Source organism: Dipodomys spectabilis, unplaced genomic scaffold, assembly GCF_019054845.1.
Source record: "Dipodomys spectabilis isolate Male_0828 unplaced genomic scaffold, ASM1905484v1 ptg000001l, whole genome shotgun sequence".
NCBI classification, from domain to species: Eukaryota; Metazoa; Chordata; class Mammalia; order Rodentia; family Heteromyidae; genus Dipodomys; species Dipodomys spectabilis.
In genome coordinates this window covers 27,755,676-27,774,015 of record NW_024870678.1, presented here as the reverse complement: position 1 = coordinate 27,774,015, position 18,340 = coordinate 27,755,676, and the positions used below count along the sequence as shown (strand labels likewise).

Sequence of the window (18,340 nt, the reverse complement as noted above, 5' to 3'; positions counted from 1 at the left end):
CTGTGGATGTCCACCAGCATGCAGATAAAACTTTACCCTTATTTCTGGTCAGCCTGGTAGCTTGCCAGACCAGTATGTGCATCAGTTGGCCATGGGGCAAGTTTCATTGTTTTATCTTGATTAAAAGTAGATAAATCCCAATAATTCAACAGCACATTAGCACATCTAACAGTGCTGAAAGTCGGGCACACCTATTATCTGAGCTACTCAAGAATTGAGATTTGAGCATCATGGTTCAAAGCCAGCCTAGGCAGGAAAGTCCATGAGACTCTTATCCCCAGTTAATCAGCAAAAAAGCTGGAAGTGGGGCTGTGGCTCAAGTGTTGGAACACCAGTCTTGAGCAAAAAATGCCTAGGTACAATTCCCCGGCCCTGAGTTCCAGCCCCAAGACCAGCACAAAACAAACAAAAACCAAGTCAGTGCTGAAGGTGTCTCCGCACTCTGTGGCTTGGAGCTGGGGAGATCAGCCTGTGATGTCCAGGTGCTAGGAGGCCTGAAGCTGCTGCGGTTCATCTGGCCTGGGTGAGGCCTACCTCAGCTTCCAGGGGATATGCTGGGGTACTCAGAGGAATAGCTGTAAACCCTGATCCTTGTCAAAGAGGGCCACCGCAGAGAGCCACTCGAGTTAGATTTCCTATTAGGTTCACAGTGACTTTGAGGTTTAAAATATCAAAGTCACTGAAAAGCAAAACAATCAGCCACCTAAACCCAACAGGGTTCTACCTTATTAAATATGCCTATTAGCCTTGAGTCCTACAGGGAAATCAGGTCAGAAAAGTTTCTTCCCATCAGACTCCTGTTATTACTAGAGTAAGACCAGCTCATGATGACATCAGGCTAGGTGTTTTGGGTAATCTGTCACCAAAACCCTAGAGGAAGATGCTCTATTTTCATTCCACTTGCCAGGTGAGGAAACTGAGGTCCACTGGAGAGTCAGAAGGTGTGTGTGTGGGGGGGGGGGGGGGGTGTGTCAAAGGCCTTACCCAGGATGCCACAGCCCTGTGGGAAGAGGGTGGAGTGTGTGTGTAGTAATGCTGGGAGGAGTGGGGGCGGCGCCGCAGCTGCCACACCCTATGCCCCCTGCAGCTGCTTCTTCATTTTATTCCTCAGTGTCTTTCTGCTTTCTGCTTGCAGGCCAGAAAAAGAGAGAGGTTGAATTAGACACTCCATGATTCCTGCCATGTCATCTGCCCTTGCTCTCAGGAGGCACTCATTTCCACGGAAATGGATGGGGTTTATTCTGTTGTCAATGTAACCCCCAGACCCAAGCTCCGGGGTTTCTGTCCACTTGATCCCACACACTGAACGAACAGACAAGTATTGGTGAGGGACAGAGGAAGGAGATTTATCAGATAAAAGTAAGCACTTCAGTCCGTCTTCGGGGTACAGGCATGAGCTTTAGGTTTAAATAGAGGAAGAGTTGGGGCAAGGGAGAGAAACTAAGCATCGTGATTAAACACTCCACATCGCGGGTGTACTGTAATCAGAAGTGATCCAGTTGCCCATCTGCTCAGGATTGGCTAGATAGGTGTTGTTATAATAAGACAGTCGCGGCTGGGTGCTGGAGGCTCACATCTGTAATCTTTACTTCTCAGAAGGCTGAGATCTAGAAGATCAAGGTTTGGGGCCAGCCTGGGCAGAAAAGTCAACATGAGTTTGTCTCCAAAATAACTGGCAAAAAACAGGGCTGGGGGTGTGGTTGGAGTGGTAGAGCGCCAGCTGAACACGTAAGTGGAGCAAGTAAGGGAGGGCAGGTGAGGCTCTGTGTTCAAAAAAAAAAAAAAAAGACATTGTCTCCTGGCAGGGAGAGCTTTGACTTCATTCCTGACAGAATATGTTTATCTGTCAGTCCCGTCCTTCCTATATTCCAAAGTGACTATGAAGAGAACACAGAAAATTGCTCAGAGCGAAGGGTACTTATGCAAAATGCAGAAAAAATGGCAAGCTTTTCTCCTGCATCTGTCTGTCTGTCTATCTATGTATCTATGTATGTAGCCATGATTGTATGCCATGATTGTATGTATGTATGTATGTATGTATCTATCTACATCACGGCCTTGCCCTCCCTTAGTGTTTCGGATCAAGGCTGCCACTCTACAGCTTGAGTCACAATTCCAAGTCCAGATGTTTGGTGGTTAGTTGGAGATAAGAGTCTCTCAGACTCCTGGGTGTGGGGGGAGAAGAGGTTCAACCCATGATCCTCAGATCTCTGCCTTCTGAGGAGCTAGGATTACTGGTGGAAGCCACCGGTGCCCGACTCTCTTGCTTTTACTTATGCTTGGACACTTGCGCAGGCCTCTCTGAGGTGAGTACTTTTCAGCAGAAACAGCTTCTGGGTGGCTGTTGCAGGAACGCTTGGGCCTGGGGGCTGCTCTCAGCTGGGGTGACCGTGTCACTTCTTCCACAGGCCACTTGACAGCAGTTCTCGGAAGTACTAGGACTGGTTGGTGGCGGTCATCCAATTCCCACAGAGATCCCGAATGCGTCCTCTGAGCTCACTCACACATCAGCTCCCTCCTTGACAGCTAATGACATCCCTGAGGACGGCGTCAAGGGCAGGATGCCATTGCTTCCTCTGGTAGTCACACAGAGTATGGCAAGCTCTGGCACTCGCAGCTTTTCCTGTGTGGGGGCTGGGTAGATCAACAGTTGCCAACAGTGGCCATTGGCCAAGGTGTCTCTGTGATGTCTGGTGATATGACAGGGACAAACACGCCAGCATTCTCTCATCCAGTACCTCCTGTGACCTCAGTCAAACTCCACCATATCAGGGTCACTTGACAATCCTCCCTATTGAGGCCTACTCCCCGCATACTTCATAAACACCTGGGGAGCCAGAGATTTGTCTCAGCTTGTTTTCTAGATCCTATATCAAACTTTTTTTTTTTTTTGGCATGAGGCTTGATCTTAGGTCTTGGGTGATGTCCCTGAGCCTTTCTGTTCTGCACTGTACCACTTTAAGCCACAGCTCCACCACTATTATTTCTTCTTCTCCTCTTCCTCCTCCTCCTCTTTCTCCTGCTTCTTCTTTTGAGGTTTATTGGAGATAAGAATCTCATAGACTTTCATACCCAGGCTGTCTTTGAACTGTGACCCTAGATCTCAGCCTCCTGAGTAGCTTGGATTGCAGGTGTGAGCCACCAGTGCCAGGTTCTATCAAACTTTTTTTTTTTTTTTTGTCAGTCATGAGGCTTGAACTCTGGGCTTGGGCGCTGTCCCTACGCTCTTCAACTCAAGGTGAATGCTCTACCACTTGAGACACAGTGCCATGTCCGATTTTCTAGTGGTTTACTGGAGATAAGAGTATCACGAAGTTTCCTGCCCAGGCTGGCTTTGAACCATGATCCTCAGATCTCAGCCTCCTGAGTAGCTAGGATTACAGGCGTGAGCCACTGGCACCCGGCTCTCTCAAACTTTTAAAAGCAGGATGTAAGCTTTCATAGGCTCTGTTTCTATCATTTGATTAGCAGTAGCTTTCAGTGCAAAAATGAGCTTTGCAAAATGTCATATTCCAAAAAGGTCAGGGGAAGCCTAGAGCTTGTGGAGTTCCCCGGTGCGACACGTTCTAAACCACCTCCCTGATTTCATTCTTCCAATCTTGGCACCCTATGCAGGTTGGTTTGTTTTTGTAGAAGCTCTTCTTTATTTCCTTTGTGGTGTTCCTTCCAACCCCTGTTATCTCCGAGACTGACCGGGCAGCGTGAGGATTTCTGTGCATCATCACGCAGGGCGCCTTGGGACCCAGGTCCTTAAACATCTTGTCAGTATTTCCTAAAGGCTGTGCTTTTGTGGTGGACGGCTGTACTTTCTTTGCTTTCGAAGGAAGTGACTCAACTGGCATTGGTGTAGATCCGGTCCGCTTGGCACCGACGCTGGAAGCCGTGGAGATGGAAGAAACGTTCTTCTTGCTCGCAGGAAGGCTGTGGAGGGTGCAATCGTGTCGGAGGACCCGGGTTCACAGGGGAAGAGGCTGCTGACCAGAGCGCAGGGGCCCAGCCCTGCCTGCGCCTTCGCCAACACCTTCGACCGGTGGCAATAACCTCGTGAAAAGTGTCCTTTGCCCCATGGTGCAAACCTCTGATTAAGGGGCGTCACAAGATGCCCGTGTGTTTGGTCCAGGTTTAGATCATTCTGGATTTTCAAAGGCTAGAGGATTCTGGGGCTGCAGTTGGCTCAGGCGAAGAGAGAGGAGGGAAGGGGGAGAGGGGAGGGGAGGAGAGCCATTATTGGGGCTCAGTCTAGGACTCCTGAACGCGGGTCCTCTCTCCCGTCCCCGGAGCTCGCTCTGGGGCAGAGGCAGAGGCGGAGGGCGGGCCCGGGGTGGGTTTTCCCGAGCTCTGTGCTGGGCTGGAGTTCGAGCCCGCCGTGCTCCGCTTGCACAGTGGGGGGGTGGGGAAGGGGGCCGGTCCCGCTGACTTCCGGGTGGGTTTGGCGGAGGGCAGAGAGGCCTGCCCCTGTCCCCCCTCCTCCCCCCTCCCACCCCTGCCTGGCGAGTGAGTGACAGCCGCCCTCCCCGCCCCCATCAAGAGCCATCTGGTCACCTGATCGAGCTGGCCTTGGTCAGGTGACAGAGGAGGAGCCGCGGGAGGGCGGGCAGCGCGGCAGCTGGGCTAGCTCGCCCGGCGGAGGCCCGGTGGAGGACCGGCGGGGGACCGGCGGAGGCCCCGCCGAGGAGGACCCATGGCCCCGGGGCTGGCGAGCGCGCGCCGCGCGTTCCCGCGGTGGCCGCCCCTGGCGCTGGCGCTGGCGCTGGCGCTGCTGCTATGGCCGCCCGGGAGCTCGGCCCGCCGCGCCGCGCGCTTCGACCCCACTTGGGAGTCGCTGGACGCGCGGCCGCTGCCCGCCTGGTTCGACCAGGCCAAGGTCGGGATCTTCATCCACTGGGGCGTGTTCTCCGTGCCCGCCTTCGGCAGCGAGTGGTTCTGGTGAGTGCGCCGGGCCGGCTCTCGGGCTCGAGCTCCTCGGCCCGGGCGCAGCTCCGGGGCGGCTCCGGGGCGGCTCCGGGGCAGCGCCACCCGCGCTGGCGGCCCCGCGGCGCGGGCGGGGCGCGCTGGCGTCCGGCTGCGCGAGCGCGCAGCTCCGGGGCGTGAGTCGCCGCGGCCCGGGCTCTGCGCCCCGGTGTGTCGGGACTCGGTTCCACCCCGCGAGGCCACGGTGGGCTGCTTCCCGCCGGGAGGGTCGCTCCGGCCGGGGGTGCGGGGGGTGTCACCCCGCAAGTGCTGCTGCACCTGCTCCACCTCCTGACCCCTGAACGCCCCGCGGGAGCCTCTGAAGGGCTCTTCAGGGCGAAGCGTTGCAGGTGTGGCACCAGGACTTCTTGCTTTCCTTCCTGCCGGTCCTGGGCCTCGAATTGAGGCCCGGACCTTGTCCTCGAGCACAAGGCTGTAATTGAGACACAGGTCAGCTTCCAGCCGGTTGCTAGTTAATTGGATGGAGATCAGAGTCTCAGAGACTTTCCTGCCCCTGCTGGCTTCAAACCCTACCCTCGGATCTCAGCCTCCGGCGTCCTGCGGTTTACTGGTGTGAACCATGGACCCCTGTGGTAGGAACTTTTGTTGTTGTTGTTGTTGTTGTTTTTTAAAGAATGGTACCCCAAGCAAACAAACAACAAAAGGACAACAAACCTTTACGTTGTTAATAGATCACTGTATGAAAGATAAAGCATGTTAAAGTGCATTTGGTTTTACTTAAGGATCAGTTTCAACATCTGCACATGATCCCTTGAACGTGATCCCATGGTACTTAATAAGATAAACATGTTACTACACGTATTTATATATGTAGATGTGTATCTCTGTGTATGTGTGTCTGGCTGTGTTTCTCTGGACAGTTTATTTCTTTATAGTGCAATTAAAAAAGGTAAAAAAAAAAAAAGGCAGGCAGGCATGGTGGTTCATGCCTGTAATCCCAGCATTCAGATGACTCAGAGGATTAGGAGGTCAAGGCCAGCTTGGTCTTCATAGCTAGTTCCAGGCCAACTTGGGTGAGACTGTCTTAAATAAACAAACATAAACAAGTAAGTAAAAGCTGGTGCAGACCCTGCCTCAAATACATACATACAGGCCTACATACATATATACACACACATACGTATCTCCATATACAGTGCAGGATGGAGGTATGAGTTAGTAGTAGGGCTTATGTGTGGAGGGGATCCTGGGTCCAGTCCTACCAACAGAGCCCACCAAACAGACCCCAAACTCCCACATTAAACAAAAGTGCTTCAATTCATCAGTTGGCTTTTCATTTTGAGGTTCCAAAAACCCAACTGAAAGATGTAATAGGGGCTCAGGATCTCACAGAACTAGACATTTAGAGGGAATCTGTCAGCACACTGGTGAAATTGATGACATAGGCATTTTCCGTGGACTTGACCCTTGTAGTCATATGACGGAGGCCAGCCATCATAAGCCCACATGGCCTTCAAGCTTGTTCCAATAGAGAGCCAACTTCTCTTTGTCTCAGGAAGCAGACCATTCTTGGTCTCCCAGATTGCCTTCTCCTCCTCATCCACAGGCCTGGCTGGGTTGCATACCCATGCTGTAGCTGCCACATAAGCTGGTACCGTAGGTAGGTGACTTTGGACTGGAACATGTCTTTGGAACTGCATCTGATGTCCTTGAGTGAAGTCTTGTCAGCCAGTATAGGCTCCTGGTCATTTGAGAGATGTAGAGCTTACTATGGAAATATTCTTACAGAGGGAGAGGAGCTGGACCAAGTGGAGGTGGGCCAGAGACAGGGGCTTGCATCTAGGTCATGAGGACAGTTCCTGATGGGTAGATCTACCGTGTTTTAGATAGTTTTCATTCTGCCCCTACCCCTGTAGCTTGAACTTAAGGCCTTGAGTTTTCTCGGCTTTCTTGCTCACGCTGCTGTTCTATCACTTGAGTCATGCCTCTAGTCCTGCTTTTTGCTGCTTATTTTGGACTTTCATGGACTTTTTTTGGGTGTGTGTGTGTCAGGAATGGCTTCAAATTGTAATACTCCAGATCTCAACTCCTGAATAAAACTAGGATTACAAGTGTGAGCTACAGTGCCTGGTTCAGATGTTCTTTTTGTTAAGTTACCAGAGTGAAGCTGTTTAGGCTCAATATAGTATTGGCCAGAAAGAGTCTGTGTCACAAGTACGTTTTAAATTTGAATCAATCTATAAAACAACAGCGTCTTCATAATTTCACTCTTACCAGCCTTTCTGTAGCACTGCTGTCCCCCACTTTCCCTCATCACGTTGTTTAGGTTTTACGCATATCTTCTTGGCTTTAGAAACCTTCATCCCTCTGGTTACAAAGTCACTTAATACGTCAACACAGGTGTTATATGTAGTGCTTTAAAGACTGGGGAATGAGAATGGGTTGTCTAGAACTCCTGTTTCTGAGCTGAGAAGATTTCATGGTGGGACAGGTGCCAATGGGACAGGAGGAGGGTGGCGTGGCTTGTAGTCACAGGATGTGGAGGTAAAGAGGGGGACACCGGAGGAAGGGGAGGGCGGGGTTGTCATTTCAAATGGATGCATCCGTGTGGTGCCTGTGTTCATTCCTCTTCTCCCATAGGTGGTACTGGCAAAAGGAAAAACGACCACAGTTTGTAAACTTTATGAATGATAATTACTCCCCTGGTTTTAATTATGAAGATTTTGGGCCACAGTTTACAGCCAAGTTTTTTAATGCCAATCAGTGGGCAGAAATTCTTCAGGCCTCGGGGGCCAAATACGTTGTCTTAACTTCCAAGCATCATGAAGGTAAGTTCAGAGCAACGACTGAGTCTACAGCTTTACAGTGGGTGCATTTAAAGTACAGAATTAGTGAGAAATAATGTCCTGTGGTGTGTGTCCTCTCTGTCACCTCCTCCTACCCCTTAATGAGCTCTCAAGGTGTAGGGATTTACTGTCTGTAATGAAAACATTGTCAGGAAACACAGTCCTCAAGCAAGCAGTGTACCTGGCTCTTGGAGCAGACAAGAATCTTGCAGGAATCTAACTCAGCGTCTTCATTATCAATGGTGGTGACCTTTGATTAGCCGGGAGAGGTAGAAGCTGTTCCTCTCTGAGCTGTGGTCTGCTGTTGTTGATTCCTTGTTTCATGTTAGCCTCTGTGCCAGCAGTTGCTAGGTATATAACACGAGGGTTTCCTCACAGATCTCAAAGTCTGTAAGGAAGAATACTGGGCCATCCAGTCCTCACAAGGAGCCCCGAACTTTCCCACATTGTTTCTCTCATCAGAACAGAATGTGAGAGATGGGTGGGGGGAGAATAGATGGGAAGGGGAGAGAACGATGGAAGGGGTGACATTGATTAAGACGCGTTGTACTCACAAACTCACATGTTGAACGAAACCTTTTTGTACAACGACCTGAAGATAGTAAAATCATAGGTAAGTAAAAAGCAGAAGATAGACCATGAAAAAAACCATCATGAAGCACTTGTTTGTATAAGCAGTTATCTATGTATCGTATCTGATTTGTTCTGACATATTTGTGGGTTACATTTACCGAAGTAAAGTTGATATTGCCTTACAAGGATTTTAAATCTTCTTCCTCAGGTTTTACCCTTTGGGGTTCAGAGAATTCCTGGAACTGGAATGCTGTGGATGTGGGGCCGAAGAGGGACATTGTCAGAGAACTTGAGATGGCCATTAGGAACAGAACTGACTTGCGCTTTGGACTCTACTATTCGCTTTTTGAGTGGTTTCATCCGTACTTCCTTCAGGATGAATCCACTTCCTTCTCTACGCGACAGTTTCCATTTTCAAAGGCATTGCCTGAGCTCTATGAGCTAGTGAACAGGTATCAGCCAGATGTTCTGTGGTCAGATGGAGATGGAGGAGCAACGGACCAATACTGGAACAGCACGGGCTTCCTTGCGTGGCTGTATAATGACAGGTATGTTGTATCTGCCTCAGATGCTTCTAAGACACATGGAGCATTCTAACTCCCAGGTTTCTTAAAGTATTTCCTTTTAGATGTATTTGTAATTTGAGGTGGGGGGAGGGTATCATTGCAAACAGTGCTTATTAGTTATAGCAATTTTTTCTCCAAACTCTTCAGGAGTTAAATTTAAAACATGCCTTATTTTGAAATTAAGATAAAAAAAAAACCAACAAAAAAACAACAACACAAGATCTCTAGGTTCCAGTGGCTCATGCCTATAATCCTGGTTATTCAGAAGGTTAAGATCTGAAGATTGTGGTTCAAAGCCAGCCTGGCCAGGAAACTGTGAGATTTTTTTTTTTTTTTTCCGGTCTTGGGGCTTGAACTCTGGGCTTGGGTGCTGTCCCTGGGCTCTTCAGCTCAAGGCAAGCGCTCTATCGCTTGAGCCACAGCACCACTTCTGGTTTTCTAGTGGTTTATTGGAGATAAAAGTCTCATGGACTTTCCTTCCTGGGCTGGCTTTGAACTACGATCCTCAGATCTCAGCCTCCTGAGTTGATAGGATTACAGGCATGAGCCACCGGTGCCTGGCTCGTCTGTGAGATTCTTATCTCGAATTTGCCACCAAAAAGCTAGAAATGGGGCTGTATCTTAAGTGGTAGAGCACTAACCTTGAGCTCAGGGACAGACTGACCTGAGTTCATACCCCAGAACTGGTGTGTGTGCACGTGCGTGCGCAGCATCAAAGACTTTTGAAGTTTTCATTTTGGCTATGAGGGAAGCAGTGACAGGTGGACTGTTGTTCAAGACTATCCTGATCAAAAATTTTTCAAGACCACCTCAACCAGCAAAAAGCTTGACACAATGGTATGTGCCATTTATCCCAGATATGTGAGAAGCATAAATAGGATCATAGTCCATGCCAGTGCAGACAAAAAATGAGAGACTCTTTGAGAAAAAGAACTAAGGCAAAATGATTGTATATGTGGCTCAAGTGCATTAAGAACATGAGTTCAAACCTCAGAACCATTAAAAAGAAAAAGTACTCATTTCATAGGTCCCTATTTTTATCTCCTACTCTGTTCTTTTAGGACCAAGACATCATTGCTCCTAACTATGTGTCCTTCCATTCTTTTGATTCCTTCTTTTTGTTGTTTTTTTGTTTGTTTGTTTGTTTTACCTTCCAACAGGCCTGGCCACCTTGTTGATGTCAGTCTGCCTCCTCTTTTCCTTAACTATCAAGATCTTACCTTCTGTTCTTTCCTGGCATTTTCAAGGTTGTCTAAGAGAGCATGGAGCTCTGAGGAGATCCTCCGTTAGTTTGCTTAAGTAGAAGGTGCTCCGTACTTTGTATGAAAACAGGCAGTCCTTTATATGTGCTTCCTGGATTCCCAAAGGGCCCAAACAAAAATGTTCTGAAGAACTCTTGAAATTATTCAAAGCAGCAGTGTCTCCAGACCTTCTTCCAAGGGGAAAACCCATCTTCTTCAATGTGGTGAATCAAAACTGTTCACTGTAAGTGGAACCCAGTTTCCTCTGTGTGAACTACCAGTCATGATAAGAAATATTGTGGGGAAATTGGAATGGATAAAGAAAACGTAGAACATATACACAATGCATATTCAGCCATAACCAAGAATGGAATCGTGTAGTTCCAGGGAAATGGTTGGAACTGGAGATCATCATGTTCAGAGAGAGAAACCAAATTCAGAAAGACAAATATCACATGATGAAGGAAGGGGAGACTGAGAAAGGGAGGGGAGAAAAGGAGAGGGTGATGTAAGAAATGTGATCTAGGTCCATTATCTTTAATTATATATGTATGAAATAGTATATATGTTTTAAAAGGAGAGGAGAGAATGGGATTAAGAAAAAGTAAAGGATGAACTTGAAGACAGTATAGTAGACTCTTGCTATCTGCAGGAATCTTGTTCCAAGGAGACTACCACTGTGGAAAAACCACACACGCTCGGAATGCCTAGAGTTCAGGACTATACAGCAGAAAAGGGATTCATTTTTCCCATATGCACACGATGTGCCACGTCTCAACAAATCTCTGACTTTCACATGATTGTTTAGATTGAGCACATTTTTACCTTGCTTTTTGGAAGACATATTTGCACAAAACTAAGGGTAGGGAAACACTAAACACTAAGTCACTACTCAGTGACTTAAACACAGTGACAAGTAAGTAAAACTTGCTAAGAGCATCTCCACATCAGCTGAGCTGTGGAATGTACATGGGGGAATTTAAGGTGGTTTTAAAAAAATTTCTTTTTTTTTTCTTTTGAGGATACTTTTGGGGATTTGACTTCTGGCCTTATACTTTGCTAGGCAGATGCTCTACCATTTGAGCTACACCTTCAGCTCTTTTTGCATTAGGTTTTCAGAAAGGGTCTAGCCTTGGACTGTAATCTTTCTATTATGATTCCTCTGTAGCTGGTATTATAGGCATCTGTCACATGCCTCTGCTTTATTTAGCTTTTTCATTAGGCACAATCATAAAAGAAAGCCTAGTATGTACATGTACACGCCATATGTACACTATCTGTGTGATATGTATTGCACATATATATGGTATATAATACATATCACAAATATAAAAGCTGTGTGTACATGTGTCTATAACATATGTATATTACACATGCATTGTTATATAATAGGTTTAATATTATATATGAAATACACGCAGACTAATCCTTGGTAAGAATACTAATTGAGTTTAAATTCAGTTTTGGCTGCCATTCACAGTGTCAGAGGTGGAGGTTCAAATAATCACATAATACCCTTCCTTATGTGGGGCACTGGCCTGAGTATTTCCTCAGTTACTTTTGTTCTAATAATGCTAAGGGAATTCATTTTGGAGAGCAGTTAGAGAACATGCTGTTGTTCTGTGAGTAAGGACCCCAGTTACCCCAAGTCTGTTGGACTTCATAACCCTGGGCTTTCCACTCATAGGCTATGGACATTTTTAAGAGTGACTTTCAGATAGAACTGTCTACAAGTGACATTTCCTTTTGTACTAGAAACCACTTTGTTATTATTATCATTATTATTATTGTTGTTAATTTAAAGTGTTTTTCCTTTCAGCCCAGTTCGGGATACTGTGGTCACCAATGACCGCTGGGGAGCGGGCTGCATGTGCAAGCATGGCGGTTACTACACCTGCAGCGATCGATATAACCCAGGACATCTTTTGCCACATAAGTGGGAAAACTGCATGACAATAGACAAGTCGTCTTGGGGCTACAGGAAGGAAGCTTGGATTGGAGACTATCTAACGATTGAAGAATTGGTGAAGGTACGGTACAGTGTCTGGTAGCTAGTTTTTTGTTTTTTTAAAATAGGGTTTCACTATATAACCTAGATTAGTCACAAATTCATGGTTCTCCTACCTCAGCCTCCTCAGAGAATGCTGGGATCACAGGCCTATACCACCGTGCCTGGCTCCTCTACTGGAATATTGAAATAGTCTCTCTCTCTCTCTTTTTTTTCTTTGGTGCCAGTATGGTGTCTTGAACTCAGGGTCTAGGCTCTATTGCTTAGCTTTTTCACTCAAGGCTGGTGCTCGGCCACTTGAGCCATTGTTCTGCTTCTGGCTTTGGGGTAATTAATTGGAGATAAGAGTCTTACAGACTTTTCTCCAAGAGCTGGCTTTGGACCTCAGATCTCAATCTTGAGTAGGATTACAAGCCTGAGTCACCAGTGCCCCGCTTGTAGTATTCTTAAATGTGAGTTTGTACAAGAACTGTTTCTTGTAATCTGGGTTCTTTGGTGGCATGCAAACACAGATTATTAGTATAATCTATGCCTCTACTTCTAGCTAGTTACTATGTAGATATAAAAATGCATGATCAGGGCTGGCAAGTTGGCTCAGTGGTAGAGTGCTTGCCTCATATGCATGAGGCCCCGGGTTCGATTTCTCAGCACCATATAAGCAGAAAAGTCTGGAGTAGCACTGTGGCTCAAGTGGTAGAGCGCTAGCCTTGAGCTGAAGAGCTCAGGGACATTGCCAGGTCCAAAGTTTGGGCCCCACGACTGACAAAAGAAAAAAAAAAAAGCATGATCAGCTGGGCATTAATGGCTCCTATCTAATCCTAGTTACTTAGGAGGGTGAGATCTATCACAGTTCAAAGCTAGCTTGGGCAGCAAAGTCTTATCTCCAATAACCTAACTAAAAAAACTCTTAAGTGGAGCTTTGACTCAAGTGGTACAGTGCTAGCTTTGAGCAAGAGAAGTAAGGGAAGGTACACAGACCCTGCATCCAAGACCCGGATTTGCACCAAGAAAAAAAAAAAGCAATGTAAGTAGAATTTTTCTTTTCTGAGAACTGCGTTTATTCTTAATTTTTCAGCAACTAGTGGAGACAGTTGCTTGTGGAGGAAATCTTCTGATGAACATTGGCCCCACATCAGATGGCATCATTTCTGTCATTTTTGAGGAGAGACTGAGGCAAATGGGGAGCTGGCTGAAAGTCAATGGGAAAGCCATTTATGAAACCAGCCCTTGGCGATCTCAGAACGACACTCTTACCCCAGAGGTGTGGTAAGTCTTTCTGGTTGTCTAAAAGTGATATTCGATAGGGCAAGGCACTTAGAATTTCTCAGAGATAGAAAGAGAAAAGGAAGATAAGGGAGAAATCAGAAGAGTACTATACAGAAACCGCGTGATAACTTAGTGAGGTACAAAGAGAAGAAGGAAGGAGAAGACTTGGCATGTTTTTAAACGGAGTGTCTATCCATTTCTGCTGAAGTCATTTCTAGAGATAGCAGAGTACAAAGTTCAGTTAAGAGCAGTGAGCTTTTTAAAAAAATAAAATTGTAAGCTGTTCTAGTAAGTAAAAATGGTTAATTGATTGGCGAATATAAGACAGACTACAATTTAGTCAGTTTGGTAAATTCAAACTTTCAGGTAAGACATACCACCAAATTAGCAAGTAACCCCCTCCCCCCAGAGACAATAAGTTAAAATCAGCCAAAACAGTGAGGGTAGTGGGAAAATGGTAGTGTATGAAGCACTGGGGGTATCTGGCTTGCTTCTCTAGTCGGTAGTTGTACTAGTAGAATTTGTGTCATGATTAACAAGTACCAGAAAAAATAACTTGACTCCATAATCATTATTGGAATAAATGCAGATAAAAGCTACTAAGGTACAACCTTGCATCCATTAGAAAGCTACTACTTAAAAAAAATAATAAATGGTAATGGAGACATTGGAGAGATTAGAACCCTTGTGCCTTGTTAGTGGGAATGTAAAGTGGTGTAGCCATTTGGGAAACACTGTAGTAGTTCCTTAAAAAAGAGCGGGCAAGCCAGTGGCTCACACCTGCCATCCAAGCTACTCAGGAGGCTGAGATCTGAGAATCATAGTTCAAAGCCAGCCTGGGCAACAAATCCAAGGAACTCTTATGTCCAGTTAACCAGCAAAAAACCCCAGAAAGCTGGAAATGTAGACGTGACTCAAGTGGTAGACCACCACCTTGAGTGAAAAGCCAAGTGAGAGCATAAGGCCCTGAATTATTCAAGCCCTATTTCTTGTGTGTGTGAGCATACACACAGTCATACAGATAAATAATCAACTGTACTTTTTCCACTTTACCATGAACTTCTGGGTATGTCTAGAAACACATGCATTCTTGGACAAGGGTAAATTAGCTCATCTTGGCTTTAAGACCAACCCTGTTTTCTGGATCCCAAATCATTCCATGCAAGAGTTCTCCTTTTTTGAGTTCTCCTTTTTTGGTCCTCATCTTCAGTTCCTCCTGTTTTAGTAGCTGCTTTCCAAAAGTCACATAGGAACAGGTTCTTTCCTTTCCTCTCCCCATCTTTTCCCTTCTCTTTTCTCCCTTCATTCCTTTGTTCCTTCTTTCCCTTCCCTTCCCTTCCTTCCGCTCTCCCTCCATCCCTTCCTTCCTTTCTTTCCTTCCTTCCATCCAGCCCTCCTTCCTTCCCACCCTCCTTCCTCCCCCCCTTCTTTCTTTTTCTCTGCTTGCTAGTACTGAGGCCCTAGGTACTGTGTCTTACCTTTTTTTTCCCTCAAGGCTGGCACTCTTAACATTTGGTCTGCATTTCTGGGTCTATTTTCTGGGTAATTGGAGACAAGAGTCTCATGGACTTTCCTGCCCAAACTGGCTTCAAAATGTGGTCTTCAGATCTCAGCCTTCTGAGTGACTAGGATCAAAGGTGTGAGCCACTGGTACCCAGCAACAAATTTTTTTTTTAAATGTTGGAGGAGTAGAAGGGGGGGGGGGTGCTTTTTATAGCACCAGGAAGTGGGTAGATATTTGCAATATGAGAATAATTCTGTAAAACAATCCCATGCCCGACCCAAGGATGAGAAACATAGGCTGTAACTTGTCATAATGCTTTTTATTTTAAATTCTAACCAGGTACACAGCTAACTCTAAGGAAAAGTCAGTCTATGCCATTTTCCTTAGATGGCCCACCTCTGGACAGCTGTTCCTTGGCCAACCCAAAGCTAGTGTGGGGGCAACAGAGGTAAGAGGGAAATGTGCATTTATTAGTTTTTAAATTGTTGACTAAAATGTTCTGGTAAGAACATAACTTCTCCTCTTAGAGTAACCTTAAAATGAGTCTTAAAATCGATAAATATTTAGCAAAAACTTTGAAATTTTTCCTAAGAAAATTAAGCTTAGAGCCACATATTTTGGCTATAAGCTCATAATCCTACCTACTTGGGAGGCTGAGATTGTGAGGATTACAATGCAATGTCAGCTCAGGCAAAAAGTTTACAAGACTCCATTTCAACCTATTAAAAAAAACCCTGGCTTTAGTGGTATGGTCTGTCACCTAGACAAGACTTCAGGTACTCTGCTATCCTGGAAACATAAAAAGGACTGGAGGCATGGCTCAAGTGGTAGAGCACTTGCCTAGCAATCTCAAGGCCTTGCACTTGAACTCTAACACTGCTAAAACAAAACAAATTCCTCAATTTGTAAGCTGCAGTATCTCCAAGCATGTCATGTAATAATGTCCTTCATAGTTTTTCTCTGTTCAAGTTCACTGAATGCACCCAACATGAATTTTTTTTAAAAAACTAGAATTCAGGAGTTTCCCCTAATTATTCCCCAGAGCACATCTGAAGAAAAGTAAGACGGCATGACCCTGCTGTTCCAGTCAAGATGGTGGTAGTCATTAGTTAATGTGTTGATTCATTTGGAAGTTTTCCTATGCCACCTCTTGCAATTAATTTCCAACACCTATCAGGCAGAAAGAAGACAGCTCAACTCTAACATTGAACTATAGCTTTAACAGGTGCTGCTAAAGCTCGTGCTTATAATTCTATCTACCGAGGCTGAGATCTGGATGATCAAAGACAGCCAGGACAGAAATGTTCACTACACTCGATCTCTAAAGTGTTAGAAATGGCTTGAGATGTTGAGATGTCCCATAGAAATATGGACACCAACTGAAAAAGGATCTAGCAAGGCAAAGTCCAGAAAGGTGTATCCTCAGCCAAAAAGTCTGCCGAGCAAGCACTCAGCATGCAGGCCACTCCCTTTTTATTCTTAGTCAAGCCCTCTGCTTGCACTGGCTAAACACAAATTCACAATCTGCAAAAGGATGTGGCTTCATTAACAGGGTATAACTAAAATTCAAGGAGATTCTAACAGGACGTCTTAATTAAAATGCAGCAGGAGAAGGATGTAGCTAAAATGTAACAAGGGCCAAGCCACTTGACCTCTTCAGGAAAACATTTCTCACAAGGTTGACAGAAAGGAAGCAATTGACTTTGATTTAAAAAAAAAAAAAAAAGAACTTCTTTCACACAAATAAACAACAAAAAACAGAGCTAGAGCCTTGACTCAAATGGTAGAGCACCAGATAAGCAAGTACAAGGTACAGAACTCAAACCCCAGTACTGCCAAAACTAAGTACAACTGGAAAAGATAGACAATAATATTAACCTTTTGCCTAGATTCTCTTTGGAAAAAAAAGTACTGTCAAAGTGCATTTTTTTTTTCAATTGATCCATCTGATAGGTAAAAATGTATGGCTTACAGTAACTGTAGAACCTATAGAGAACTACTTTCTTGAATTCACTGAGTATAATTGAGACAGGGCATAAAACAATTCTAGTAATTGTTGATTAGACTTAACATTATTATGTATTCTTGGGAGGTTATTGGCAAACATGGGGAGGATTGGAGGCTGACCTGGAGAAGGGAGCCTTTCTTCAAACGTTTCATGTAAGAAATGGGCAGGCCCACGCTGGGCAGATTATTTCAGTCATTTTCAATCCCTACTCTAATGCTCCATTCAACCTTCACAATATATTCTCCAATCTGCACACTTTTATTTCCCTCTTGCGAGTAACAGAGGAGTAAGATAGAGGCATTTATATAGGGTTGTGAATACCATTTACTCAAATAGCATGTGAATGGCTAAAGGTTAAACAAATGAATATTCTGTGTCTAGTGTGTGTGTGTGTGTATGTGTGTGTGTTTGTGTGTGTGTGTGTGTATGTGTGTGTGTATTTAGAAATACCAGTTGTTCCTTCCCCATAGAACATCTGAGTCAAAGAGATACATTAGAAAACATCTGTGTTTATGTTTTTTATTTCAGGTGAATCTACTGGGCCATGGACAACCACTTAACTGGACTTTGGCCAAGCCAAGTGGCATTATGGTAGAGTTGCCGCAGCTGAGCATTGACGAGATGCCCTGTGAATGGGGCTGGGCACTTGCACTGACAAACGTAACCTAACATGTACCAGAGGCCCATACTGGTTAACTTGAGCTCTAAGGACGCCATGTGTTTACTGTGATAGCACATGGAGAAAGCAAATGTACCACTGACCAAGAAAAGCCAAATAATTAGGCAGTGCAGCCCTTTTTTTCCTTCTCCCTAAGTTCTTCACTAAATCACACATGGCAACCATTTTAGCTTTCCTCTGAATTTTTCCATAAAGTCTCTTAACATTGGATTTGTGTCTATGTGTAAGTCAGAGGTAGAACTTTGTTTTAGAGCAACTAGGAATTGGTAATGCTCTCCTATTCCTATGTAGGGTACCTGGAAATAGAACCTTTAAAGAAGTTATTAAGGTTGCATGAAGGGATCATGTGAAATTAAAAAGCTTCTACACAGCAAAAAAAAAAAAAAAAAAAAAAAGAGAATGAGAGAGACCTTTATCAGAATCAATAATCAATAGACAGTCTGAAATTGGAGAAAAATCTTTGCCGGCTATTTTTTTATTGGCTGAAGGATTAATCTCCAGAATATAAGAAGGGATCCAAATATTAAATGCCAAAGAACAAACAACCTAATTAATGAGTGGGCAAATGAATGAAAGTTTTCCAAACAAATAGAAATGGCCAATAAATAGATGATGAGCTGGGCAACAGTGTAATCCCAGCTACTAAGGAAACCAAGACCTGAGGATCATGGTTCAAGGCCAGCCCAGGCAGGAAAGTCGGTGAGACTCTTTATCTCCAATTAACCAGCAAAAATCAGC

The 18,340-nt window shown here is 45.2% G+C and overlaps 1 protein-coding gene across 1 annotated transcript; it reads left to right on the top strand.

The window, feature by feature from the left end:
• Positions 1–4,666: 4,666 nt before the first annotated feature.
• Positions 4,667–17,810, top strand: LOC122123499 (plasma alpha-L-fucosidase-like). Its single transcript, XM_042697855.1, has 7 exons — positions 4,667–4,926; positions 7,552–7,739; positions 8,539–8,878; positions 11,957–12,167; positions 13,221–13,411; positions 15,255–15,363; positions 17,452–17,810. The coding sequence occupies exons 1-7, from the start codon at positions 4,682–4,684 to the stop codon at positions 17,590–17,592; spliced, it is 1,425 nt and encodes a 474-aa protein (XP_042553789.1). The 5' UTR covers positions 4,667–4,681; the 3' UTR covers positions 17,593–17,810.
• The last annotated feature ends 530 nt before the right edge of the window (positions 17,811–18,340 follow it).